The following is a 27,239-nucleotide window of genomic DNA, read 5'->3' on the forward strand; positions in this document are numbered from 1 at the left end:
AGCCCAGAATACGAGTTTCCCACCAATCCCTGGCCCAGCAACTCAGCGTTTAAAATACTTGACGGAAGCATCGTTGTTATGGAAACTAGCCTGTCGAAAGCAAAAAAATCCCAGCCTAATCTGCAGATGCATTCCAATCATGTCCCAGAGATGGAAAAGCGAGGAATGCAGAAAAGGTGAGCGCTTACCCACATGCACACACGCACAGCCCATGCCTAGGACACACTGCCCAATTATCATTTCAAAGGCAATCAAAGTGGATATCCTTTTATTCCCCGGGGGATTATGTGACCCTGAAATGAACTCACTCTCCCCACCCCGCCAGAGCTCCAGGCCCGCCGGCAGAGAGCCCCACCCCAGTCTCCAGCACCTGTGGTTAAAGGGAATCAGGGAGAGGATCTGGAGAGAACCCTGCTGGGGCCCATTGCCAGGAAGAAGAGGCCAGCGCTGGCCAGGAGGGGCAAAAGGCCAGATGGAATACGAGGGGGGCTAGTAGCTACACGTGCTATCCTGGCTGCTCATCGGGCAAACGCGTAGGCGCCTCACAACAAGTTTCTCTGCCAAGCCCTGGGAAAAACATGGAAGGCCAACAGTCCCCCCCCCCATTCTCCCCCTTGCTGGGGAGGAAGCAAGTGAGACACCAAGCACATGCCTCTTTCTCATGCACGCATGTGCTGTCTGTCTTCTGGGTTTTTAAAGGAAGAACGAGGATAAGAGTCATGGCACCAGAAGGGAGAAGCTCTGCCCCCAGGGAGCTTCCAGTTGACCCTGTCAACATCCCCCCCCCGTTGACCACCCACAAAGCAGCATGCTATGCCCCCCCCTGTGCCCCGCCCCATCATGCTATGATCGCGTCCTTCTCCACATCACAGGCAGTCACCAGGATGCCTGCCAAGACCCAGCTCCACATCCCCCCCCCTCCTGCCCTTCCCATTTTCATGGTACTCGTGAGATTTCTTCCCAATTCTGAATCTGGGCTTTCAACCAGCATAACTCCACCACACTGGGAGAGAGAGCACATTAAAATGCGCTTCTGCAAGCTGACAGCAGAATGTATGACAGAAATGGGGCCTGACCCTAAAAGCCGATCCATCCCACATGGCTTAAGTGATGCCCAACCCACATTGCCAAGGAGGGAGCCAGAACTGTTTGAGTCAAGACTGCTGGGAAGACAGTGGCGCGGAGAAGCTCCCTTGGCAATAGGGCTGCCAGCCTCCAGGTGGTGGCTGCAGATCTCCCCCTATAACAATTGATCTCCAGGCAACAGAGATCAGTTCCCCTGGAGAAAACGGCCACTTTGGCAATTGGACTCTATGGCACTGAAATCCCTCCTCTCTACAAACCCCACCCTCCTCAGGCTCCATCCCCCAAATCTCTAGGTATTTCCCAACCTGGAGCTGGCAACTCTAGTTGGCAAGCTTTGGCCTGGGCATAGAATGAAGCTCTTCAGCCCCGGAAGTGGCAGAGCCCCAACATCACCTGGAAGACCCCTGTACTGCCATGGATTCACAGATGTGGGCCCCCACAGTGGGCTTTTGACTGGCTCTGCATTCCAACTGCAGGGGGATACTTAAAGGGCAGATGCTAAGGGCAAGTGGGGCAGAAAGGCCAAGGAGATGAGCCTTCACCCCCACCTGTAAGCTGGAACAGCTGCAGCCCTGGCTGGGTGAGGTGCCAGGACTGGGTGTGTCTCTTCTCCAGGGACTGGCAGTCTTAGAATCATAGAATCATAGAGCTGGAAGGGACCACCAGGGTCATTTGGTCCAACCCCCTGCACAAGGCAGGAAATTCACAACTACCTCCCCCCCACACCCACCCCAGTGACCCCCTACTCCATGCCCAGAAGATGGCCAAGATGCCCCTCCCTCTCATCATCTGCTTAAGGTCATAGAATCAGCATGGCTGACAGATGGCCATCTAGCCTCTGCTTGAAAACCTCCAGGGAAGGAGAGCTTACCACCTCCCGAGGAAGCCTGTTCCACTGAGGAACCGCTCTAACAAGGCCTTTCAGCTGAACTGGAGGAACCAGGAGGGCTGTAGTGGCTCTCAGTTCCTGAGCGGGTGGCCTGCAGGCAACCACTGCCCACCACCTCTCCACCTGTCTCCTCGCTGTTTCTTTCCCACCGTCCTCTGCCGGCCAAGATGGCTGCTGTGGCCCTGGGCATGTCCTTGGGATGGCACTACCATGCCTGACTGGCCATCCAGGTGCCTCTTCAGAAGGAGATGAATTTGCTCAGAGTGCGTTGCAGAGCAGCCATTGTGGGGCAGGTGATACCTCGCCCCCGCCCCTTCTTCTTCTCTCCTGCCCCAGCCTAGCCCTTGGTTCTCTGCCAATGGATTAATCTCAGCCTCAATTGAAGTGTGATGCTGGCAGAAGCACTCTGGGTGTGTGTGTGTGTGTGTGTGAGCTCTGTGCTTGTACAGCTTCAAACTGAAACTGGGTTGATACTCAAGCGTAGCTGCTCCACACAGCTCCACCTTCTTGTGCTGCTGATGGCATTTCCACCTCACAGGATACAGAAGAAGACAAGTTGGTTTTTATATGCCGAATTTCTCAACCTTTTAAGGAGTCTCAAACCGGCTTATGATCTCCTTCCCTTCCCCTCCCCACAACAGACACCTTGTGAGGGTTGAGAGAGTTCGGAGAGAACTGTGACTGGCCCAAAGTCACCCAGCTGGCTTAATGTGTAGGAGTGGGGAACACATGAAGCTGCCTTCTACTGAATCAGACTCTTGGTCCATCAAAGTCAGTATTGTCTACTCAGACCAGCAGCGGCTCTGCAGGGCTCAGGCAGAGAAATATGTTTCACATCACCTACTTGCCTGGTCCCTTTAACTGGAGGTGCCAGGGATTGAACCTGGGACCTTTTGCATGCCAAGCAGATGCTCTACAAACTGAGCCACAGCCAGAACTTGGTTCACCAGATTAGAGTCCACCACGCCTATCCACTACACCACACTGACTCTCTATAGATGCCTCCTCTCTCTCCCCCTCAATCCCTCCCTCCCTCCTCTTGGGAGTAAGGTTTTTATTGTAAACATGCTCAAGGAGCTGTGTGCCCTCTGAGACCGGAATGGCACTGCCAGGGTCCGACATACAAAAAGATCAGAAAAAGGAAGCACAAGAAAAACTGGCCACAGAGACTGGAAGACAGGCATGAGAGTGAAGATGTGAGGGTCTCTGTCTTTGTGTCTCTGCTTTCCATCACCTGCTGTGTTATCAGTGAACTCGTAAAAGCAGTTCACACCTTCTGGTCTCAGGCGCCAGGCCTGATGGCCCATGTATCTTCCCCCCCCCCCCCGCTGTTCTTCCTGCCAGTACTCCCTCAGGCCGATGCGGCCTTGGAAGTGTGATAGCCGCACCAGACTTCCTGGGATCCGTCTGATGTTTTGTATTATGCCAAGCTTGTAACTTCCCATAACAATAAGTGTGAACCCCAGTGCCCCAGTGCCCTGGAGTCAATATATTCTGTAAACCCGTATAGCCCCTCACTTGCAACTTTCTACCTGTGCCTGTCTCATCTCCTGAAGGCTTCAATAAATTGATTGTTTCTGTATCAACGTCTGAGCAACTGATTTGGAGAAGCAAACTCAGAGAGGGGGATCTCTCACATTAAGTTGCAAGTCCTTGCCTCCCGGACTGCAGCTGTACCGCTTTGGACAGAATGTCAGCCGACGAGGACACCACCCCTAACCCCGATGCCCCCAAGGAACCGGACGAGCCGGAGAAGCCGGACCCTAAAGAGGAGGGAGCCAAGCCAAAGAAACCGAAGGGTCGCGCCCCCGACCAAGATCGGGACGGACGTCCCCGGGGGCTTACTTATTGGCTGGACTCTCCCAAGGGCTGGTCGCTCTCGCGGACCGCGGCGAAGGATCGCCGGTTGGCCTTCCCCAGCACGGGACTCGAAGGAGACCCGGCCCGCAAAGAGGCCCTCATGGAGGAAGAACGAAAGCAATGGCAGGAAGACCGCCGGGCTATGCAGGAGCAGATGGAGATCATGCAACGCGTAATGGGTGAGATGGCCACGACCCTAGATGCGCTGAAATTGCAACCTCCAGCCGGTGCTCCCCCAGATGGGGCCCCGGTAGTTCCGCCCGCAACCCCTGCCCCCCCGGCCCGTCGGGACCTGAAAGTCACGTATGACGGGTCGGGAGACCAGTTGACCTTTTTTATGGTCCAAGTAGACATTTTTATGCGGGAACAAGGCCGAACCTTCGTTTCTGAGGAGTCCCGGGTGCAGTACGTGGCTTCCTTACTGCAAGGGGAGGCGGCTGCCTGGATGGTGTTGCAGTATGAACTCCGCTCGCCGGTGCTGCGAACCCTGGACGAGTTCATGGTAGCACTCCGAAACCGTTTTGAGGACCCGACTCTAGGTGAGCGGGCTAAAGCCTCCCTGATGCAACTGCGCCAAGGGACTAAGTCGGTGGCGCAGTATGCAAGTGAGTTCCAGTCACTGGCTAGCCGAATTCTGGACTGGAGTGAGGCTACCTTGGTACAATGTTTCAGGGAGGGTCTCAACCCAGATCTCCAACATTGGGCCTTCATGCAAGGGAACCCCCCGGATGTGGAAGGTTGGGTTCGCCATGCTGCGGACATCGAGAATCGCAAACAACTCCTGAACTTGTCCAAGCAACGGATTGGGCGAGACCCCAGGCCCCGGGGTGACCGTGGCCGGGAACTCCGGCAAGGGGGTGGCGGGGTCCTCTCGGCCGCGGAACGCCGCAAGCGGTTCGAAGCCGGCGTCTGCCTGATCTGCGGGGGAAAGGGTCACTTTGCATCGCAATGCCCCTCTCGCTCAGGCCGTCCGACCCCTCCCCGCCAAACCCAGGCCGAGCCGACGAAACCGGCCGCCGACAGCCAGCCTCGCCGCAGAAGTGGACCACTGGGCCGGCGCTCCGGCGCACCCTCCGCTCTCCACGCGCGCCCCCAGGATGGGGCATCCGACTCTACGGTCCCATCGGGGTCCCGGATTACAAATACCGTCTTTGATTCGAACGGCTCCCCGGAAGCCACCACCCCGTCCCCCTCATCCAGCGAGGAGGAAGAGTGGGAACAGCCGGCAAAAAACGCCGTCGGTCTGCTGTAGAGGGGGCTCCGCAGCAGACCGTCCCCATCGTTGTGCAAGGAGCTCCACCGATGGTAAGCGCCCAAGAGGACAATGTATTTGTGCGTGTTCATCTGTCCCTACCCAAAGGGGGTCCCCCATTAGAGGTCCCCGCGTTGGTCGACTCGGGGTGTGCCCGCACCATGATAAATGAGGAAACTGCCAAGAAGTTGGGTGTTCGGCGCAAGCGGCTTCCGGGACCCCTCCGTTTTTCCCAAATGGACGGGAGTGACTTTAAACGGGGCCCTGTGACCCACAGAACTGCAGCCGTGATTATGTCCGTGGGGGAACATTGGGAACGGTTGTATTTCACCATCGCCCCTATTGTAACCCCTGTGGTGTTAGGGATGAACTGGTTAAGGGGGCACAATCCCTCCATTGATTGGGTTAAACGAGTGCTTTCCTTCCCCGAAAACCCCTGTGGGTTGCATGACAAGGAACGGGTACTCGGAACTCCAGCCGCCGCACTGGTAGGGTCCCCCGCCCCAATCTCTCCTCAATTACCCTCTGGGTACTCGCAATTTACTGATGTTTTTGATGTTAGAGAGTGCGACGAACTGCCTCCCCACAGAGAAACGGACTGTGCCATCGAGATTGTAGGGGTCATTTTGGTTTCATAAAAACGCTTCACCTGGTTCGAAGACAATTCTGGTGGCCCGGTATGAGATCAGATGTGGAGTTGTATGTGCGCAGCTGCCCCACCTGCGCCACAGCCAAGAAACGGATGGGAAAACCCCCAGGGCTTCTCAAACCGCTTGAGAGCCCCTCCCATCCCTGGGAAGTCATCGCCATGGATTTTATCACCGACCTTCCTCCGAGTCGGGGAAAAACGGTTCTTTGGGTTATCACAGACCTCTTTTCCAAACAGGTTCACTTCGTTCCATGTGCAGGCCTTCCTTCAGCCCAGGGCTTAGCTAAACTGTTCATCACACACGTCCTCAGGCTACACTCGATCCCGAGGAAGGTCCTCTCCGACCGGGGGGTCCAGTTTGTTGCCAAATTCTGGCGGGCCTTCCTAAAGTTAATGGGAGTGGAAGAGCAGGGCCTTTCTTCCGCCTATCACCCCCAAACGGATGGTCAAACGGAACGAGTGAATGCGGTGGTAGAATGTTATTTGCGTTGCTATGTAAATTTCCACCAGGACGACTGGGTCGACCTGCTGCCATTTGCCGAATATGCGTATAACAATGCGCCTCATTCCTCTACCGGCTTTAGTCCCTTCCAAGTTATATACGGGACGGATTTCGGCCCTTTCGGTTCTGCCCCCGTCTCGCCAGAGCTCCAGTCTACCCCTGACCTTCAGGAGTGGATTCAGGTGGTTAAATCCACCTGGCCATGGTTGCTCAAAAATCTGGAAAGGGCAAAAAGCAAGTACAAGGAACAAGCAGACAAACACCGGTCTCCGGGATGGGAACTCAAGGTGGGGGAGCAAGTCTATCTGTCCACCAAAAACCTCCGCTCTCTTCGCCCCTGCAAAAAACTGAGCGACCGTTATGTGGGTCCTTTCCCCATTACCAGAGTAATCAACGAGGTTACTGTGGAACTGGACCTCCCGAAAACTCTGAAAGGAGTCCATCCAGTCTTTCATATAAGCCTCCTCAAACCCTATGTGGCAGCCCCCCAGTTCCACCCCCCTCCCGCACACGAGATTCCTACCGTAGTAGGAGGGGACACCCATTTGGAAATATCCAAGGTTTTAGACTCCAAATGGAAGAAAGGGAAACTGTTTTACTTTGTTCGCTGGAAAAACCTTGGCTCCGCTCATGACGAATGGGTGGCCGCACCCCACATGGCGGCTCCTCGCTTAGTCCGGGAATTCCACCTCGCTTATCCCGATAAGCCTCGTCCTCTCGGGGACCCCGGGGGGGGGCCTTAAGGGGGGCAGAATGTGAGGGTCTCTGTCTTTGTGTCTCTGCTTTCCATCACCTGCTGTGTTATCAGTGAACTCGTAAAAGCAGTTCACACCTTCTGGTCTCAGGCGCCAGGCCTGATGGCCCATGTATCTTCCCCCCCCCCCCGCTGTTCTTCCTGCCAGTACTCCCTCAGGCCGATGCGGCCTTGGAAGTGTGATAGCCGCACCAGACTTCCTGGGATCCGTCTGATGTTTTGTATTATGCCAAGCTTGTAACTTCCCATAACAATAAGTGTGAACCCCAGTGCCCCAGTGCCCTGGAGTCAATATATTCTGTAAACCCGTATAGCCCCTCACTTGCAACTTTCTACCTGTGCCTGTCTCATCTCCTGAAGGCTTCAATAAATTGATTGTTTCTGTATCAACGTCTGAGCAACTGATTTGGAGAAGCAAACTCAGAGAGGGGGATCTCTCACAGAAGATCTCGGAGGGCCACTTCTCGGGGGCTCTGTCGCAGACCCCCCCTATTAGTGAAGCGACACTGAGAGACTGGCTCAGAGTTGCCTGTGTGCCCACCCCATCACAGCGCCAGCATCTCACAGCCCCCCCCTCCCTCATGCCTGTTCACAAGGGTCAAGCTGTCCTATGGAAACTTTAATAGGGGAGGAAGCCCTCTGGGAACCTCAGCCCCACCAAGGGAACTGGCCTGCTTCCAAGCACCAGGAAATCCCTTCCCTGGGCTCCCTCGGCAGAAACTAGGCAAACAAACAGAAACTTTGGCTGCTGCAGAGCGCAGGTTCAGCTCTCCTCAAACACTCCACAAGCTCTGGCTAGAGAAAAAGGGCCAGTGGTCCAAAGAAATAGAATCGGGGGCACAGGAAGGAAAGTTGCCAGAGGGTCACTGGGAGCCAGGAGAAGAAGAAGAAGAGCTGGTTTTTATAAGCTGACTTTCTCTACCACTTAAGGGAGAATCAAGCTGGTTTACAATCACCTTCCCTGCCCCTCTCCACAACAGACACCCTGTGAGGTAAGTGAGGCTGAGAGAGTGCAACTAGCCCAAGGTCGCCCAGCAGGCTTCATGTGGAGGAGCGGGGAATCTAACCCGGTTCACCAGATTAGCCTCTGCTGCTCATGTGAAGGAGTGGGAAAACCAACCCGGTTCACCTGATTAGAGTCCACCGCTCATGTGGAGGAATGGGGAATCGAACCCGGTTCTCCAGATTAGAGTCAGCTGCTCTTAACCACTACACCATGCTGGCCATTATATCTTTAGAGATCCATCTTTACGATACCACAAGATTCCAGGTGGCTTCAGCCATCACTTCTGCCCCACTTGGGATGGGTGCAGGATGAGGTTGCGAAGGACGGGGCATCCGCTTCGGGTGTGTGTTCCACCTGAGGCCCCAAATGCTTGGGGTGACCTTACAGCTCACGAGGGCGAGGTGTCCTTCCTCTCCGTGGCCTCTGCCTCCTCAGAGGTCACAATCCTGGCCCAGCAACTCCTCTCTGGGTGTATCAAGGCCCTGCCTACCCTACTCAACTGGGCAGAGCAGGGAACTCCTCTTCCCCAGCAGGTTTCTTCCTTTGGGGGCTTCTACTCTGCGACCCCTACATCAGCTTGCTGAGATGGACAGTGTGGTGTAGTGGTTAAGAGCAGTGGACTCTGATCTGGAGAACTGGGTTTGATTCCCCACTCCTCCACAGAAAGTTAGCTGGGTGACCTTGGACTATTCACAGTTCTCTCCAAACTCTCTCAGCCTCATTTACCTCACAAGGTGTCTGTTGTGGGGCGGGGAGGGAAGGTGATTGTGAGACTCCTTAACGGTAGAGAAAAGAGGAGTATAAGAACCAGCTCTTCTTCTGGCAGGCAGCTTCCATGTGTCTCTTCACTCTGGCTTCCAGTCCTCCTGGGCCACTTTTCACCGCCTCTGCTGCTGTTTCCCTGCCCAGGCCAAGGAGTTCCTCTGGGGGCATGCGGGAGGGTGTTTGCACCCCACGGCTGGCACGTCACTCCTGCCTGCCATCTTTGCTTCTGGTCAGGCTGGTCAAGATGCAGAGCCTCCAAGAGCATGGAAGCAGTGACCATCTCCAGTTCTCCCCTCCACTCACATGGAAGAGCAACTCCACCTACGTCCATGGTTATCCTCACGGCCAGCTGTTATACGAAGCAACAATCTGGGCACGATCTGGGGACAGGTACATTTCTTCCTCCCGAGCCAGTGAAGCCTTCACCCACATCATGCCCACTGGCACACATTTGTGAGGAGTTGTTGCCTTCGCCAGATGTTGGCATCCTCACAGTGAGGGCACCGCTCGATCCCCCCTGCAAGGACGCCCAGGAGCCAGGGAGATCCGATCTTGCTTTTTGGCTCTGTGTCAGAATGCAGCCATGGATGCTGGCTACGCTTCCTCAGCTGTTCCTCTGATTCCACCCTCAGCTCACCCTGCAAGGGGCCAAGCAGAGTAGCCCCCAAGATGGGCCCAGGGCCAGCAGAAGCCTTCTCCCAGAATGCAACATGACATCAATTCCGGGAAGCCTGCTGGTCATTCTACCCAGGATGTACAAAACAGAGCTCTGCCTCTGGGGAAGGGCAGTAGCTCAGTGGTAGAGCCTCTGCTTGGCATGCAGAAGGTCCGAGGTTCAATCCCCAGTGGCATCTCCAGTTAAAGGGACTAGGCAAGCGGGTGATGTGAAAGACCCCTGCCTGAGACCCTGGAGAGCCGCTGCCAGTCTGAGTAGACAATACTGACCTTGATGGACCAAGGGGGGTCTGATTCAGTAGAAGGGTAGCTTCACGTGTTCATGTGTTCTCCCACCCTTGAAAACTTGCATGCTGTTTTCTGTGATTCGTCCTGACGAAAGAACTACACCAGTGTTGTGCACTGGTTACAGTGTCAGACTAAGATCTGGGAGACCCAGGTTCAAATCCCCACTCTGCTATGGGAGCTCGCTGGGTGACCTTCAGCCAGTCACGCACAACAAGATTGTTGTGAGGTTAAAACAGAGCAGAGGAGAATGATGCAAGCGACTTTGGGGCCCCATTGGGGAGAAAGACTGGGTAGAAATGAAGTAAATAAATAAGAAGTAAATAAAATACCATGCCTTTGGATCTTTAGATCTTTATGCGGACCAACAGGGCTACCTTCAGCCTCTTCCAGATTGTGTGCACCCATTAAAAGAAAGAAAAACCAAACTGTGGGGAATCTGTTTTCTTTAAAGGTACGGTCACCACCAAATCTGTCTAGAGAGGAGGGGGCCTTTCCTGTTGCTTTTGAACGCAGGGGTGGGAGAGTACCGAACTCAAAACCAAGGAGACCTACTCTTTTTCACTGAACCAACCAAACAGATCCACCGTAACCTCTTCTCTCTCTCCTCCAAGCTCAGGAACAGGCTGGATGGGTTTGGAGAGTTCAGTGCCCGGAGCTCCCAATTCTTATCTCCACAGGCTCATACCCTGCCAGAAAATATTTTTGTTAGTCTTTAAGGTGCTACTGGACTCTTGCTCTTTTCTATTATCTCCACGGGATGTGCCTGATAAATGAGAATGAAAAAGGCACGGGAGCTCCAGACAAAGAACACTCAGTGCAGACCTGGCTTGGGCCTCAGTCTCGAAGGAAACCCTGTGGCTGCTCAGTCACCAAACTATCCCCAGAGACTCCTTTCTCACCAGGGCCATTCTTGTCCTCCTAATCAAGGAGGTCCTGGGGAGAAGACGCACCCCTGCCTGGCTCTGACCACATCCCTGACTTTACATTTCCTTTCCCACCTTTGCAACAGAAAAGAACAATGATCAGGGGACTGGAGCAACTGCCCTATGAGGAGTGGTTAAAATGCTTAGGGATGTTTAGCTTGGAAAGACAGTGGTTAAGGGGAGACATGATAGAGGTCTATAAAATTATGAACGGTTTGGAGAGAGTGGACAGGGAGAAGCTTTTCTCCCTCTCTCATAACACTAGAAGACGGGGGTCATCTGCTGAAGCTGGAGGGTGAGAGATTCAAGACAGATAAAAGGAGGTATTTCTTCACACAACGCATAGTTAAATTGCGGAACTCCCTGTCCCAGGATGTGGTGATGGCTACCAACTTGGAAGGCTTTAAGAGGGGAGTGGACATGTTCATGGAGGAGAGGGGTATGCATGGCTACTAGTTAAAATGGAAACTAGTCACGATGAATACCTATTCTCTCCGGGATCAGAGGAGCATGCCGAATATATTAGGTGCTGTGGAACACAGGCAGGATGGTGCTGCTGCAGTCATCTTGTTTGGGGGCTTTCTGGAGGCACCTGGTTGGCCACTGTGTGAACAGACTGCTGGACTTGATGGGCCTGGGTCTGATCCAGCAGAGCTTTTCTTATGTTCTTAGGTCCAGCAGCACCTTGACTAACAAAATTTCTGGCAGGGTAGGAGCTCAAAAGCTCCTGCCCTGTCAGAAATTTTGTTGGTCTTTAAGGTGCTACTGGACTCTTGCTCTTTTCTATTGCTCTTTTCTAACAGGGCTACCCATTGTGATCTATTTCCCACCTTTGATTTGCCTGCGGCCACATCAAATGGCTCCCAGACAGCACTGTGGGACCCTCTAAAACTTACAACTTACAGCCTGGATGGGTGTTTTCCATTCCAGAACCCCCGTCCCTCACTTCAGAATTTTCATGTCCACAATCTAGATCTCTCTGGTTCTCCAAAGATGAAATACATGAACAACTGAGGCTGCCTTATACTGAATCAGACCAAGCGAGTTGGTACTCAGACTGGCAGCAGCTCTCAGGGTCTCAGGCGGAGGTCTACTACTGAGCCACAGCCCCTCCCCAACATAAAACACACTCCTACAGAATTTCTCTTGCACTGACCCACAAATGTACATGAACCCTACTGCCCTTGGTCTTCCCGTATAATTTTTTCCCCCTTCCTGCCACTCTGAGAGCTCCTCTCCCCCCATGCATGGAAGCTGGGCCTTGTGAGATAAGAGCCACAGAGCAAGTCCCGCAGATCCATGCCCCAGTTTGGAAGCTGTTACCAGGGGTTACGAGACCAACATCCTGGCTCTCCCCTGAGAATGAAGCAAAGGCCCCGGGGGTGGGGGGGACTGCAGCCAGGTAGATTCGGCTACCTGCCAAGTGCCGCTCATCCAGACGGACCCCTCTGCCAAGAGAAACAGTATCACCCAGGCTGTGTCCCTAACTCACACGTCGCATTAGACGGATTGGAATTGTTGTGCCCTCATGGTAGCTGCGTTGTTATATTGATGCACTCTACAGGTCTCTACAGGTGCCCCCCCCAAAAAAAAAGTATGAAATCAGGCAAGGCGCCAGTTCTAATGGAGGCCTGGCAACCTGGGCATCCGTGGCCTGTTTGGCCTGGTGCCCTCCCAAAGTACAGCAAGGAAAAGAGGAAAGAGCCCTCGATGCATGCAGAGCATCCATCCATCCTTGTAATAGGTTGCGGGTGGGGGGGGGGGATCCTCCACTAGAGCCGAAGAAGGCAACGGGCTGGCCAGGCTGTGCTGGGATCTGCTTCTCTAGCAGTGAGGGAGATTAGTCTAGAAAAATCTGCTGGGTTTGGCCACACACGCACACAACAGGATTGGGCAGAACGGGGTGGAGGAGGGAAAGGGGACTGCCATCCCAAGGGCAGGTACTGGAGGGAGGAGGAGGAGGAGGAGGAGGTGCAGCAGAAGAAGGGGGAAAGCCTCCAGGGCTGCTACCTCTACCCTTAGAGTTGCTCCCAGGAAAGCCTGCCTCCCCCCCTTCTGTGCCAGAGGGCCCGTTGGACCGCCTTGCGTCCAAGAACCAGCATCAGAGGTGCTCCGCACCAAGACAAGAGCTCTGCGGCCAATGCTTCCTTGCTGAGCTTCCTTGCTGAGCAGGAATCCACTGTAAAGGTCTGGATCACCCCCAAGGGAAAGCAAACTGGTGGCAGCCCCTTTGGGGGGGGGGATCCTGCGACGGAGTGGAGGAGGACCCCGGGCCTGGCCTCGGGGGCCGGGTGGAGCCGAGCAGGCCGCGGGATGCTCAGAGGAGGCGGCTGGAGGCAGCGGGAGGATGCTGGGGATGCTGCCGGTCCCGCCCTGTCTCCAGGGAGAAGGCCGAGCTGCGGGGAGAAGAGGCTCCGTCCCCCGGGGGGCCTTGGGGGGAGTCTGGCCCAGGCAACCCTGGCCCACTCACCCCCTCCGCCCCCCCAGGGGAGAGGCGACCAGCATCCCGCCTGCCTCGCAACACAGGCAAGGAAGCATCCGTAGCCCGTCCCCTCCCGACGGTGTGCGGAGGGGGGGGGGAGCTCCATTTGTGGCTCGGCCACCGCAGCCCAGCCGCCGCCTCCTCCCCTCCAGCCGGGCCTGCGGGGCGGGCGGGCGGGGGCTCTACGCCAGGCTCCGCGGGAGGGAGGGAGCCTCAGCCCCCCCCCCCGCCACCCGCGCGCGCCTCCTGCGCCAAGAGCCCTCCCCTGCTCCCTCCCTCCCTCCGCCCGGGCGCCCAGCCCAGGCGTCCCCCCCGCCCCGGTGGGGGTCTGGGGGCGCCCCTTACCTGCAGCTGGGCGGGGAGAGCGAGTGGAAGGTGGAGAGCGAGAACATCTCCGCCCGGTCCGCCATCTTCTCCGGGCCCGGCGGGGGCTGGCTGGCTGGCAGGCTGGTTGGCGCAGGACAGGGCGAGGCGGGCGAGGCGGCGGGCAGGGCAGGGCAGGGCAGTGGGGGGGGGGCTCACTGCGGCTGCGGTCCGGGGCGGCGGGCCGCTGCGGCCATGGCGCTGCGGGACCAGCGGGGCGGGCTGTGGGGCGGGGGTCGCGGGCCTCTCTCCGGCGGCGAGCGGTCGGCGCCCGAGGATGCCCACCGGCCCGTCGCTCGGCTGCTCGGGAGGGGAGGGGGGGCGGAGGAGGAGGAGGAGCCGGGCTCCACAGCGCCCCCCACCCCCAGCGCCGGGCCTGCCACGCGGACGCGGCTGCGCAGAGGCGGCGGCGGGTGGGGGGGGGCGCCCCGGAGCCGCGGGGAGGGGCATCTGGGGCTCCGCGGTGGGGCATCTATCTGCCTTCTGGGCACGCGGGAGGTCCCCGGCCCCGGCCCCGGCAGCGCCTCCAGTGCAAGGGAGCAGGCAAGTGGGCGAGGGGGGGGGGGAGGCCCCTTTCTGCCGGAGACCCCGGACAGCCGCTGCCGGCCAGAGTAGACAATGCTGGCTTCGGGGGACCCGGGGGGGGGCGGGGGTCTGGTTCAGGCGGCGGCAGCTTGCAGGGTCCGCGCGCGCCAGCTGGAGCCCGGCCCGGCCGCTGTCCCCGGTGCTGAAGCCCCCTGGCGCCGAGGGAGCTGTCCGCGCAGTGGTGCTGAAGCGGAGGGGCCGAGCCGGGCCCAGGCGGCAGGGAGGCGGCCGGCGGAGTGGGGCGGGGGGGGGGGGGGACCGGCAGGGCCAGCGTGGTGTGGTGGTTAAGAGCGGTGGTTTGGAGCGGTGGACTCTCATCCACAGAACCGGGTTTGATTCCCCACTCCTCCACACGAGCGGAGGAGGCTGATCTGGTTGAACCGGGTTGGTTTCTCCACTCCTCCCCATGAAGCCATCTGGGTGACCTTGGGCTAGTCACAGCACTCTCAGCCCCACCTGCCTCGCAGGGTGTCTGTTGTGGGGAGGGGGAAGGGAAGGGGATTGTAAGCCGGTTTGATTCTCCCTTAAGTGGTAGAGAAAGTCGGCATATAAAAACCAACTCTTCTTCTTCTTCTTTCCCAGCCCTTCCGTGTGCGCAACTCAGGACCTCCACCAGCAGTGACAGCTCCAGCCTGGAGAAGGGCAGGGTGCAGCAGGGGCACCTCAGCCTCCACAGGATGCAGTTCACATGAACACATGAAGCTGCGGTATACTGAATCAGTCACACACACACACCATCCATCAAAGTCAGTCTTGTATACTCTGACAGGCAGCAGCTCTCCAGGGTCTCAGGCAGGAGTATTTCACATCACCTACTTGCCTAGTTCCTTGAACTGGAGATGCCACTGGGAACTGAACCTGGGACCTTCTGCATGCCAAGCAGATGCTCTACCACTGAGCCACAGCCTCTCCCCTGGCTCTTCAGGGTCTCAGGCAGAGAAAGGTCTTTCATATCACCTGCTACCTGAGATCCTTTAACTACAGACGCTGCGGATTGACCCTGGATCTTCTGCATGCCAAGCAGAAACTCTTCCCCTGAGCTATGGCCCCTCCTCATGAACTTGCCTTATACTGAATCAGACCCTTGGTCCATCAAAGTCAGTATTGTCTGACTGGCAGCACCTCTCCAGGGTCTCTGGCAGAGGTCTTCCCCATCACCTACTTGCCTGGTCCCTTTAACTGGAGATGCCAGGGATTGAACCTGGGACCTTCTGCATGCCAAGCAGATGCTGTACAAACTGAGCCACAGCCCACATGCCCATTTCTACTCTATCCACCCCCCCTACACACACACACCACCAGGGGCTGGATGGCTTAAGAAGAGGTCTGAGCCCCCCATCGTTAATGGGGGTGGGGGAGCACTGGTGCCTTCCTAGACAGAGCCTGCTAAGGACACCTCTGGCCTGCAGCCATGTTTTCTGTTCGCACTCCGTTCAGACTTGCTCTCTGGTTGTCACGGGGCGGCTTGGGGGTCCCTGAAGAGCAGAAGTGCTGTGAGCCCAGGGCAAAACACCAGCTGCTCCCCCTCCAGCAGCTCAGTCTCACAGGCCGCTCTGCGTGGTAGGGCAGTCACATGGGGTGGCCCACCCCCATCCATTCCTTCCCTGCTGGTACCTTGAAGATAATAATCCCAGCCAGCCCTTCCACTGAAACAAACGGGGTGCTGACAAGATTGCTCTCTTGAAGTACTTGCAGGGCTGTCGCTTAGAGGAGGGCAGGGAGCTGTTCCTGTTGGCAGCAGAGGATCACAGGACTCGCAATAATGGGTTTAAATTGCGGGTGGAAAAATACCGGCAGGATATTAAGAGGAAATTTTTAACAGTAAGAGTTGTTCGACTGTGGAATCAGCTACCTAGGGAGGTGGTGAGCTCCCCCTCACCGGCTGTCTTCAAGCAGTGATTGGACAAAAAATTGTCAGGGATGCTAGGCTGATCCTGCATTAATCAGGGGTTGGACTAGATGGCCTCTAGGGACCCTTCCAGCTCTGTGATTCTAAGATAGCATCCTGTTTTGAAGAGCAGCCCTCATGGGCCACTGGGTGTTGCATCCATCTGCCATGAGAAGGGGTTTGCACACATCCACAAGTTCACAAGGTTGGAAGAGACCACAAGGGCCATCCAGTCCAACCCCCCGCCATGCAGGATCCCACAATCAAAGCACTCCCCACAGATGGCCATCCAGCCTCTGCTTAAAGACCTCCAAAGACAGGGACTCCACCACCCTCACTGTCAGGAAGCTCTTCCTAATGTTTAGGTGGAATCGCTTTTCTATTAGTTTAAATCCATTACTCCGTGTCCCAGTCTCTGGAGCAACAGAGAACAAGCTAGTTCCCTCATCAACATGACATCCCTTCAAATATTTAAACATGGCTATCATGTCTCCCCTTAACCTTCTCCAGACTAAACAAACCCAGCTCCTTAAGTCTCTCCTCATAGGGCATGGATTCCAGACCTTTGACCATTCTGGTCGCCCTCCTCTGGACATGCTCCAATTTGTCAATGTCCTTCTTAAATTGTGGAGCCCAAAACTGGACACAGTATCCCAAGTGAGGTCTGACCAATGCAGAATACAGTGGTAGTATTACTTCCCTTGATCTAGATACAATACTCCTATTGATGCAGCCCAGAATTGCATTGGCCTTCTTAGCCGCCATATCACACTGTTGACTCATGTTCAATTTGTGGTCCACTAAGACTCCCAGATCTCTTTCACATGTACTGTTGTCGAGCCAGCTATCTCCCATCCTGCACCTGTGCCTTATGTTGTTTCTGCTCGCCTTCCAGCAGCTCAGTTTCACAGGCTGCTCTGCGTGGTAGGGCAGTCACATAGGGTGGCTGACCCCCATCCATTCCTTCCCTTTCATAACGAAAACCCACTGCATTGTCTTTGTTCTTCACTAGCTGACAATGATCAGGGACTGTCTTGCCGTTCTGCAGGCTTGGATCCCCCTGCCTTGGCTGGATCTGGGCTGTCATATAGAAAATGGAGCCAAGTTGTTTTCTGTTCAACCAGAAGGTCAGACCAGAACCAAATGGTTGAAATTAAATCAAAAGTTTCCATCTAGATCAGGCTTGTCCAACTATCATTAGTGTATTTTATATGTGGCCCAAGACAATTCTTCTTCCAATGTGGCCCAGGGAAACCAAAAGATTAGACACCCCTGATCTAGACATTAGGAAGAATTTTCTAACAGATAGAGTGGTTCCTCAGTGGAACAGGCTTCCTCAGGAGGTGGTAAGCTCTCCTTCCTTGGAGGTTTTTAAGCAGAGGCTAGATGGCCATCGGTCAGCAATGCTGATTCTGTAACCTTAAGCAGATGATGAGAGGGCATGTTGGCCATCTTCTGGGCATGGAGTAGGGGTCACTGGGGGTGTGGCGGGGGAGGTAGTGGTGAATTTCCTGCATTGTGCAGGGGGTTGGACTAGATGACCCTGGTGGTCCCCTTCCAACTCTATGATTCAATGACCTGTGAGAAGCTCCCATCACAAACTCGGGGGGGGGGGGTGCTGTCTTGGTCTTGTGCTCATGATCACCTTCCCTATAATTCCTTCCCAATCTATTTAGAAGTGTCCTAGGCTGGCAGAAAGACTTCACAGAAAAGAAGAGTTGTTTTTTATATGCTTTCTCTACCACTTAAGGAAGAATCAAACGGGCTTACAATCACCTTCCCCTCCCTTCCCACAACAGACTCCCTGTGAGGTATGTGGGGCTGAGAGAGCTCTAAGATATCTGTGACTAGCCCACAGGGCGGAGAAGGAATCTGGGAAAGGCATAAAGCCCTGCTGCTTCTCAGCCCCAGGAAGGTTACCAAGGGTTGTCCCCCCGCCACAGCTTACATACACAAACGAACGTTTCTCCAGGCCCCTGCTTTTCCCACAGGCTGTAGTGAGAAGAACCTAGCCCTCTTACACTTGGCCCTTCCAAAAAAATCAATTGTCAGGGGGAAAGCCAGGCTTCTTTGAACTGCCACGCCTACCTGGGCCCTGGCAACTTTGCGTCAGGTTGTGCTTCTGTATCCACTGCCCTTTGCTAACCCTACAGGGTCAGCTGTAACTTGATGGCACACAAACACACACACACACAACCCAAGGAGTGTGGATTAAAACCAGGGAAGGAAAAGTGCTGTTTTGGCTGGGACTCTCCCTTCGCTTTTAAAGAGGGCAGCGGGGCGACCGCTCTTGCTGAAACAACTGGCCTCCATCTCTTGACTTGGCAGGCCCACTGAGAAATGATCTTCAGAAGTTATTTTTTTCACATCCTGTGGTCTAGAGAACAAGCATGAGAATCTAGACAACCCCCTCCTGTAGAGAGAAGGCACAGTCTCACCCGACTTCCTTACACACTAAGTCACATGAAGCTGCCTTATACTGAATAAGACCATTGGCCCATCAAGGTCAGTATTGTCTACTCGGTCTGGCAGCTGCTCTCAGGGTCTCAGGCAGAGGTCTTTCACATAATCTACAACCTGATTCTTTTAGCTGGAGATGCTGCCAGGGACTGCAATTCTGGGATGCATCAATAGGAGTATTGTGTCTAGATCTAGGGAAGTAATACTACCACTGTATTCTGCATTGGTCAGACCTCACTTAGAATACTGGGTCCAGTTTTGGGCTACACAATTTAAGAAGGACGTTGACAAGTTGGAGCGTGTCCAGAGGAGGGCGACCAGAATGATCAGAGGTCTGGAATCCATGCCTTATGAGGAGAGACTTAGGGAATTGGGTTTGTTTCATTTGGAGAAGAGAAGGTTGAGGGGAGACATGATAGCCATGTTTAAATATTTGAAGGGATGTCATGTTGATGAGGGAACTAGCTTGTTTTCTGTTGCTCCAGAGACCAGGACACGGAGTAATGGAATAGAAAAGCGATTCCACCTAAACATTAGGAAGAACTTTCTGACGGTGAGGACTGTTCGATGGTGGAATGTACTGCCTCCGAGGGTGGTAGAGTCCCCGTCTTTGGAGGTCTTTAAGCAGAGGCTGGATGGCCATCTGTGGGGAGTGCTTTGATTGTGGGATCCTGCATGGCGGGGGGTTGGACTGGATGGCCCTTGTGGTCTCTTCCAACCTTGTGTGATTTTGTGATTTTTGTGATTGAACCTGGGACCTTCTGCATGCAAAGCAGATGCTCTTCCCCTGAGCCACAGCCCCTCATTTCAGAACAGCCTGCAAGACTGGACTCCACCCTCTCGGCCACTTGGGTGGACAGCAGATCCGACTGGCCAGCCCTTTCCCTCCCTCTGCCATACAGCCAGTACAAGTGGGGGGTTGGGGGGGGTGTCATTGAATGTACTTTGTTCCACACAAGTGCCAGAGAGGGGACTGCATCAGTCCAGGGCAGAAAAGCAACAACCAGGGGTCATTTGGCATCTAAAAGAATGACGGATTTATTGTTGCAGACACATGCACAGACCAGAGGGCAAGACCTTGACTGCCTCAAGTCTGCCTGGGCTGGGCATTGTGGCCCAAGGTGCCCTGGAACGCCAGAAGGTACCCTGGCACAGGGCAAGCAGCTGTCCTGAAAAGGCCAGCTGGGCCTACAGCCTGCTTGTCTGTATGCACCGGCCTTTTCTCCAGCTTCTCCCATCCAGAAGGGGTTGAGGCCGGCTTCGAAGAGCTCTGTAGGGGGCTCTGTCAGTAGGACAGGATGGAGGAAGAGGGGCATAAACTCCAGGGAACACCCTCTTCCATGCAAGCGCCACACCTGAAGAGGGAGCTCTTGGATCCATTTCCAGCTGGCGTAAATGAAAGTCTGCACCATTGAGGGGAGGCGGCCTGCTCTGGAAGAGTCTGCGGCCACGCCGCCTCCTTCTCCAAAGACCCAAGAGCACCGGGGATTCAACCAGCATGTGAGTCTCAGACCCAACATTTGTGTCAATACTTTCACCCCTCGCTTGAAACAGAAGGGCCACCCAAGAGGGCCTCTAAGTGGGCTTAGATGTCCCGGCCTCATGCCTGTGGCTCCCCTCCTGCCATCAGGTCCAGGTAGGCCCCGGTGAGCAAGTCCTCTTGGTCGACGCCCAGCTCCGCCATCAGCTGCTGGGCCAGGCGCTCCCCTTCCTGTGGGTTCTGCTGCTCCTCCAGCACCACCTGCAGGCAGGGAAGAGGGGAAAGTTTCCTACCTGTGGGAGCTAGAGAGGGGCAACCCAGGGGGAGGGGGGCCGCACAGGAGCCTGCTACCCCTCCCCCACACACACACAGAGCTTGCAGTGAACTAGCTTCACAAGCAGCTGAAAACCAGGGCTGGCCGGGTGAGTTGGCAGAGGGGCTCCCACTCACACAGGAGGATACCGTTGCGGGTCTCACAGGACTGCACTGGGCGATGCTCGGTACCTAGAATCATAGAGCTGGAAGGGACCACCAGGGTCAAACCCGCTGTACAATGCAGGAATTTCACAACTACCTCCCCCTCCACACACAGTGTCCCCCTACTCCATGCCCAGAAGATGGCCAAGATGCCCTCCCTCTCATGATCTGCCTATGGTCAAAGAATCAGCCTTGCTGACAGATGGCCATCTATCCTCTGCTTAAAAACCTCCAGGGAAGGAGAGCTCACCACCTCCCGAGGAAGCCTGTTCCACTGAGGAACCGCTCTGTTAGAAAATTCTTCCTAATGTCTAGATGGAAACTTTTGATTTAATTTCAACCCGTTGGTTCTTGTCCAGCCTTCTGGGGCAACAGAGGAAGCTCTTCTCGACTCTTTCTACTGCCATGTCGCCATCTGTCCCACTGGCCAGGACTGGCTCCCGCGCAGAACCAAGAGTCTGCACACCGGGAACAGCTGAGGCTACCGTTGAGGGCCCAGTAAACATCGGGATGTGATGTGACCCTGTGGGCCAGTAATGATCCGGTGTTTGCCCAGGGGACAGCCTTTACCTTTAAACCTGGAGAAAAGCCTGGGGGTTGCACAATACTTTGGGCTCATTAAAAAAAAAAAAAAAAAAAAAAAACAGGGAAGGGAAATTTTAAAAACCCAAACAGGAAGAGCTGCGTGAAGACACAACTGAAAAAAAATGTGGAGCTTAAGAGGTATTCTTGGTAGCCATAGAAACGCAAGGACTCACATGGAAAACACGCTGGCAAGGTCTACCTGGAGAAGGTGAGGAGGGGGAACAGCAGCAGCTCCCCCCACCTGCTGTGCCAGGCTAGTGGTGAGCAGGTAAGCAAGAGGGGAAAGAAGAAGAGTTGGGTTTTACACGCCGCTTTTCTCTACCTTTAAGGGGTCTCAAAGCAGCTTACAATTGCCTTCCTCTTCCCAGCACAGACACCTTGTGAGGCAGGTGGAGCTGAGGGAGTTTGGAGCCATGACTGGCCCAAGGTCTCCCAGCAGGCTTCACTTTAAAGGAGTGCAGAAACAAACCCGGTTCACCAGATTAAAGTCGCCAATTTTAACCACTAGGCCCCACTGGCTCTCAAAGAGAGGACAGGCAAGGGGGAGGGAAGGTAGGGCAGGCAGTGCAGAGGGAGGAATGAGTCTGTGGGGTCCAGAGAGCACAGCCAGAGCTGGGTTGGGAGGGAGTAGGTTGTCCCCCTCCCCTGCCAGTCTTTGCATGCCTTCCCACCTCTGCATCATGATCTCCTTTCCATCTTTTCGCGCTGGTGTTCCTGGGGGTGGAACTGTTGCGAGCAAAAGCCCCAAATTAACAGAGAGCTGTTCCCTCCTTGTTTTTCACTGATTTTCTGTTATAACGCAGACAAAACCAGAAGCCGCCTTGAGCTCAGGCCTGGTATAAAGGCTTTAATTAATGAACAAATAAATAAGGTCAGCTGAGCCATGTGAACCAGCTGCTTTCTGCCTGACAATCCCAGGGGTTGAAGGAAATGAGCTCTCGTAGTGACGCCAGGCACAAAGGCCACCTGAGGGCATTTCCACACAGAGGGGCGGCAACTCCTGCAGCCTCCTGTGCTCCTTCTTCAAACAGAGGGGCAACGCCACCATGCACATGGGAGGGACCCACATGCTTCATTACTAGTAAAAATGGCTACTAGTCATGATGCATAGCTATTCTCTCCAGGATCAGAGGAGCACGCCTATTACATTAGGTGCTGTGAGACACAAGCAGGATAATGCTGCTGCAGCCATCTTGTTTGTGGGCTTCCTAGAGGCACCTGGTTGGCCACTGTGAAAAGAGTGCTGGACTTGATGGGCCTGGGTCTGATCCAACAGGGCCTTTCTTATGTTCTCTCCAGGATCAGAGGACATGCCTATTATATTAGGTGCTGTGGAACACAGACAGAATAATGCTGCTGCAGCCGTCTTGTTTGTGGGCTTCCTGGAGGCACCTGGTTGACCTCTGTGTGAACAGACTGCTGGACCTAATGGGCCTTCTTGGTCTGATCCAGCAGGGCCTTTCTTATGTTCTTATTCTTTGGTAGAAACCAGCCATGAAACGGAGACACATTCTTGCAGCGGCTATCTCAGGATAAGCTCTGTGTGTGAAGACCCTTCCTCGGACCCCAGGCTGCCCCCAGGACTCCCCTCCCAGCCCCACAGTGGGACCACTTTGGCCGATCAGCCCCATCACAGCACCAAAGGAAATGGGAACAGGCTGGAGGAAGGCAGGACTCTCTTGGCTCGCAGCTTCTGGATGGTGTTGCACAGCTTGATCTCCCTGACCTGCCTGGACTCCGGCCTCTCCTGGCCCTCTGTGAGGCTGCCCCTGACCCACACCTGTCCCATCCCAGCTGGGCTCCCCTGCTTCCCGGACCCAACCTTCTCTGGCTTTTCCCTGGGACTCTGCCCCATTTGGGTCTTTCTCTAGTCCAACTAGTGTGGTGTAATAGTTAAGAGTGGTAGTTTGGAGCGGTGGACTCTGATCTGTAGAAACGGGTTTGATTCCCCACTCATCCACATGAGCGGCGGAGACTAATCTGGCAAATTTGGGTAAGCCATATATAGGCTTTTTAGCAATAATTTTTAGCCTACAAGACTAGGAAACTTGGGTAAGCCATATATAGGCCTTTTAGCTATAAGTTTTAGATTCATAGAATCATAGAGTTGGAAGGGACCACCAGGGTCATCTAGTCCAACCCCTTGCACAATGCAGGAAATTCACAACCATCTCCCCCACAGACCCCCAGTGACCCCTACTCCATGCCCAGAAGATATAAGATAATGTATCATTTTGTAAATGTATAATTTTAAATGTTTCTTTTCTCATGAGTTATTTGATATTCTGGAAGCTTGAATTATTGTATTGATTCTATTTTTATTGGTCTTGGACTGTATTAAATAGATTTGATTTGCTAATCTAGTGAACCAGGGTGGTTTCCCCACTCCTACACACGAAGCCAGCTGGGTGATCTGGGGCTAGGCACAGCTCTCTCTTTGAGCTCTCTCAGCCCCACCTACCTCACAGGGTGTCAGTTGAGGGGAAGGGAAGGGGATTGTAAGCCGGTTTGATTCTCCCTTAAGTGGTCGAGAAAGTCGGCATATAAAAACCAACTCTTCTTGTTCCCTGAACCTCCTGACAATGTAAACTGGCCGATCTCATTCCTGGCAGCACACAAGGAAGAAGCCCAAAGGCCACACACACACACCATTCCCAGCCCCACTTGCCTCAAGTTCCATGAAGTCACCCAGCCCTTCCACATGATCCACGTGGACTCGTGTCTGGCCCACCATGTAGAGGCGGCGCTCCTTCTTCACCACACCCTTCACTCCGAGGGCCTGGGAGAGCACGGTCTGCAGAAGGAAGGGGCCGAGACTGTTGAGAACGGGGGCTGTGAGCCAGAGCTCTGCACGCTGAAGGCGCTGCCCGCAGTGGCCAGCCTCTCCCCTTCAAAGCATCTCAGGCTCCGGTCTTGGGGAAGTCCTCCTTCAACCCCCATCACTTACCGCCAGACCTGAGGGATCTTCTGTGGGCGAAATGGCATAATGGGAGAGCTTCGGGCCTTGTGCGTCAGGGCGGTCATAAAATATCAGTTGCCCATGGCCGTCCTGCAAAGACAGGAAGGGCCATCGTGCAGTTAGTGAAGCGGCCTCTTGCTGTAAAAGCTCAAAGCAGAACATTAAAATCTGTTAGTCGCTAATGAGCCACACCCTCTTTGCCACTGATTACACCAACCAAGCTGCTTTATACTGAATCCAGACCATCGGACCATCAAGGTCAGTATTGTCTACTCAGACTGGCAGCAGCTTTCCAGGGTCTCTGGTGGAGGTCTTTCAAATCACCTCCTGCCTGGACCCTTTAACTGGCATGCTGCCGGGGATTGAACCGGGGATCTTCTGCATGCGAATTAGAGGTTCTTCCACTGAGCCACAACCCCTCCCCTACAATCCTCTGAAGACATGAAACCGCCTTATACTGAATCAGTCACCCCTGGTCCATCACACTCTACTCAGACTGGCAGCTGCTTTCCAGGGTCTCAGGCAGAGGTTTTTCAAATCACGTCCTGCCTGGTCCGTACACTCATAGAATCATAGGGTTGGAAGGGGCCATACAGGCCACCTAGTCCAACCCCCTGCTCAATGCAGGACCAGCCTAGTGTGAGGTACTGTGTTGGTTGTCTCTTGGCTTAGCCAGTACAAGCGGCTAGAGTCTGGTACGAGAGTCTGGCTCTTGACATGAGTCAGGCCTCTGTCGGTATATTCTCACTCCCAGTGATTCCCTCCTCCCCGTGTCCTTGACTGCTAGCAAGCAACTGCTAACGAGCAAGTCCTTTGTTTTGATGTCTGCCTTGCCTTCCTGGCCAAGACTGTGTTATCAGTTCCTTTCCCAGGCTTCTGGGTGATGCACCTGTGATGTAGACATGCTTAAAGCTATGCAGTATTTTCTAAGTCGTCATTAGCAGCTTTGCCTTTGCGTGTGCCTAGCTGTGCCTGTTGCTTCTACAATAAAGTTTACCTGCTTCTGACCTGACCGTCTGAGTGACTTTTTGGGAATTGCCCAGGGCGGCTGGAGAACCTCACACCTAGAGCATCCCTGACAAGTGCTTGTCCAGCCTCTACTTAAAGATTGCCAGAGATGGGGAGCTTACCACCTCCCTAGGTGGCTGATACCACTGTCGACCAACTCTTACTGTAAAAAACTTTTTCCTAATATCCAGCCAGTACCTCTCCGCCTACAATTTAAACCCATTATTGCGAGTCCTGTGATCCTCTGCTGCCAACAGGAACAGCTCCCTGCCCTCCTCTAAGTGGCAGCCCTTCAAATACTTCAAGAGAACAATCCTGTCCCCCCTCAACCTCCTCTTCTCCAGACTGAACATTCCCAACTCCCTCAGCCTTTCCTCATAGCGCTTGGTCTCCAGGCCCCTGACCATCCTCATCTCTCTCCTCTTCACCCTGTAACTGGAGATGCTGGGGATTGAACCTGGGACTTTCTGCATGTAAAGCAGAAGCTCTTCTACTGAGCCATGGCCCCTCTCTTGGTCAACAGCCCATCTGCTCAGCATTAGGTACAGTGGCAAGCAAATCCTAAAGGTCCTCAAACTCATGGGAAAGATCCGGGGCCTTGCAAAAATAAACAACAGCCGTGGAGGTCAGGGGAACCCCGTGAACAATGAAGGGACCTGCCTCTCACAGGAAAGGGGGGAGTGCCTCTTCCCAGGCTCTTGCTTGCACGAGCGCTCACCCGGAAGTCCCGCAGTTTCAGCCGTCCGCAGGGCACAGGAAAGAATGTATCTGTCTGCGCGATGACACAGCCTGATGACCCGCTCAGCCGCTCGGCATTGCTTACTAGTTTCACCCGATCTCGCACCCGCGCCTTGATCTCTACGTTAGCCGGCATCTGGGAAGGAACAAGAAGGGAAGCAAGGGGGTGGGGGAAATAGATTCTCTAACCCAACAGTCTTCAAGCCTTCTGGGTCCAGAGATTCTGTCCTCGTGGACTTGTCTGCCAAGGAACCCCTAAACAAACCTCTGTCAAGTAGCACCCTCTGTCTGGGAGTATTACTTGTTAATGATTTCTAACACATATCTCTTCAAATGGAATTACCCATATTCAGGTTGCTAATTCACCAGGGTAAATTCCAAATTATATATGACTTAGACTTCAACTGTTGAATTAGATATTTGTTTGAGACTACCACTGTATTAACTGCGATGTGTCATTCGTAAGTTTTGTGTTACAATTATAAAGGTAAACAGCTGAAGTCTAAGTCGTATATAACTCGGAACTTTCCCTGGTGAATTAGCAACCTGAATATGGATAATTTTATTTAAAGAGATATGTGTTAGACATATGTGTAATACTCCCAGACAGAGGGTGCTACTTGACAGAGGTTTGTTTATTGGACATTTTAGTACCTTCATTTCCCTTTAGGATTATTGTTTTATGGCAAGGAACTCCTGCAAGTTACAGAGGATTCTGAGGCACCTTCTAGGAGCATGACCAGTTTGCCCGGGGCTTCCTGCATGAAATACAGTTTAAGGCTCGCCCCAGCAGCACTCCACAACGGCACATTTGAAAAGATAATTGGAAGCAGCGGCTCAGCTGCCATGCAGGGGGCAGAAATGCTCTTGGGGGGAAACGTAGAGGGCAAGCACCAGCTGGCACTCTCTCCTGAAAGACATCCCGGAAAGACCCTGGAGAGCCTCTACCACGCAGAGTGGCTCAGGATAATGCCATTTCAGACATTCATGGGTTGGGAGGAGCTACGCTGCACTGTTGAGCTCAAGGAGGGATGAAGGGTTACATTATCCCCCCCTCCACATACACATACAAAATCCACCATCATCGGGCTACAGCCAGGGTGTCAGGCTAGAATTACAGAGTCCAGATCAGATTCCTACTCAGTCATGAAGCTGAAGGGGTAACCCTGGGCCAGAGTCACTTTTTCTCACCTGAGCCTACCTTGTTGTAGGGTTTGCCAGGTATGACACGCTGATAAAAAGAAACAGGAATCTTATGGCATCTTAAAGATGAAAGAGTATCGCGCTAGCCTATGCTTTTGTGGACTGGAGCACACTTTGTCAGATGCATTGTGTGCCTTCTCCCTAGGCAGATGCAGAATAGGTTCAGAAAAAGGAAAGCTGCAAAGGGAAAGGTCTCAATGTCAAGAAGGTAGAAGAGTTGGTTTTTATATGCCGACTTTCTGTACCAGTTAAGGGAGAATCAAACTGGCTTACAATCGCCTTCCCCTCCCCACAACAGACACCCTGTGAGGTAGATGGGGCTGAGAGAGCTGTGACTAGCCCATGGTCACCCAGCTGGCTTC

General features: G+C 54.2%; 2 protein-coding genes across 2 annotated transcripts in view; both read right to left on the reverse strand.

Moving 5' to 3' along the window:
* The window catches only part of MAPK8IP2 (mitogen-activated protein kinase 8 interacting protein 2), a 49,630-nt gene extending 36,073 nt beyond the window's left edge, over nt 1-13,557 (reverse strand). The window contains exon 1 of the mRNA XM_056846671.1: nt 13,477-13,557. Within this exon, the coding sequence (XP_056702649.1) occupies nt 13,477-13,541 (65 nt within the window). The 5' untranslated portion in view covers nt 13,542-13,557. The remainder of the gene's footprint in view (nt 1-13,476) is intronic.
* A 6,470-nt stretch (nt 13,558-20,027) lies between these two features.
* On the reverse strand, nt 20,028-26,759 carry LOC130474983 (adenylate cyclase CyaB-like). Its single transcript, XM_056846673.1, has 5 exons — nt 26,745-26,759; nt 25,655-25,810; nt 23,917-24,018; nt 23,638-23,763; nt 20,028-20,168 (listed from the first exon to the last, which is right to left on the reverse strand). The coding sequence occupies exons 1-5, from the start codon at nt 26,757-26,759 to the stop codon at nt 20,028-20,030; spliced, it is 540 nt and encodes a 179-aa protein (XP_056702651.1).
* Nucleotides 26,760-27,239: the final 480 nt, after the last annotated feature.

Source organism: Euleptes europaea, chromosome 3 (assembly GCF_029931775.1).
Source record: "Euleptes europaea isolate rEulEur1 chromosome 3, rEulEur1.hap1, whole genome shotgun sequence".
NCBI classification, from domain to species: domain Eukaryota; kingdom Metazoa; phylum Chordata; class Lepidosauria; order Squamata; family Sphaerodactylidae; genus Euleptes; species Euleptes europaea.

What these genes read in the sequence shown, in the direction of transcription:
- LOC130474983 (XM_056846673.1), bottom strand. An exon ending in TGAAACTGCGGGACTTCCGG is followed by an intron (nt 24,019 to 25,654) that starts GTGAGCGCTCGT and finishes CTGTCTTTGCAG; the next exon opens with GACGGCCATGGGCAACTGAT. An exon ending in GTGACTTCATGGAACTTGAG is followed by an intron (nt 20,169 to 23,637) that starts GCAAGTGGGGCT and finishes CCCTGCCTGCAG; the next exon opens with GTGGTGCTGGAGGAGCAGCA.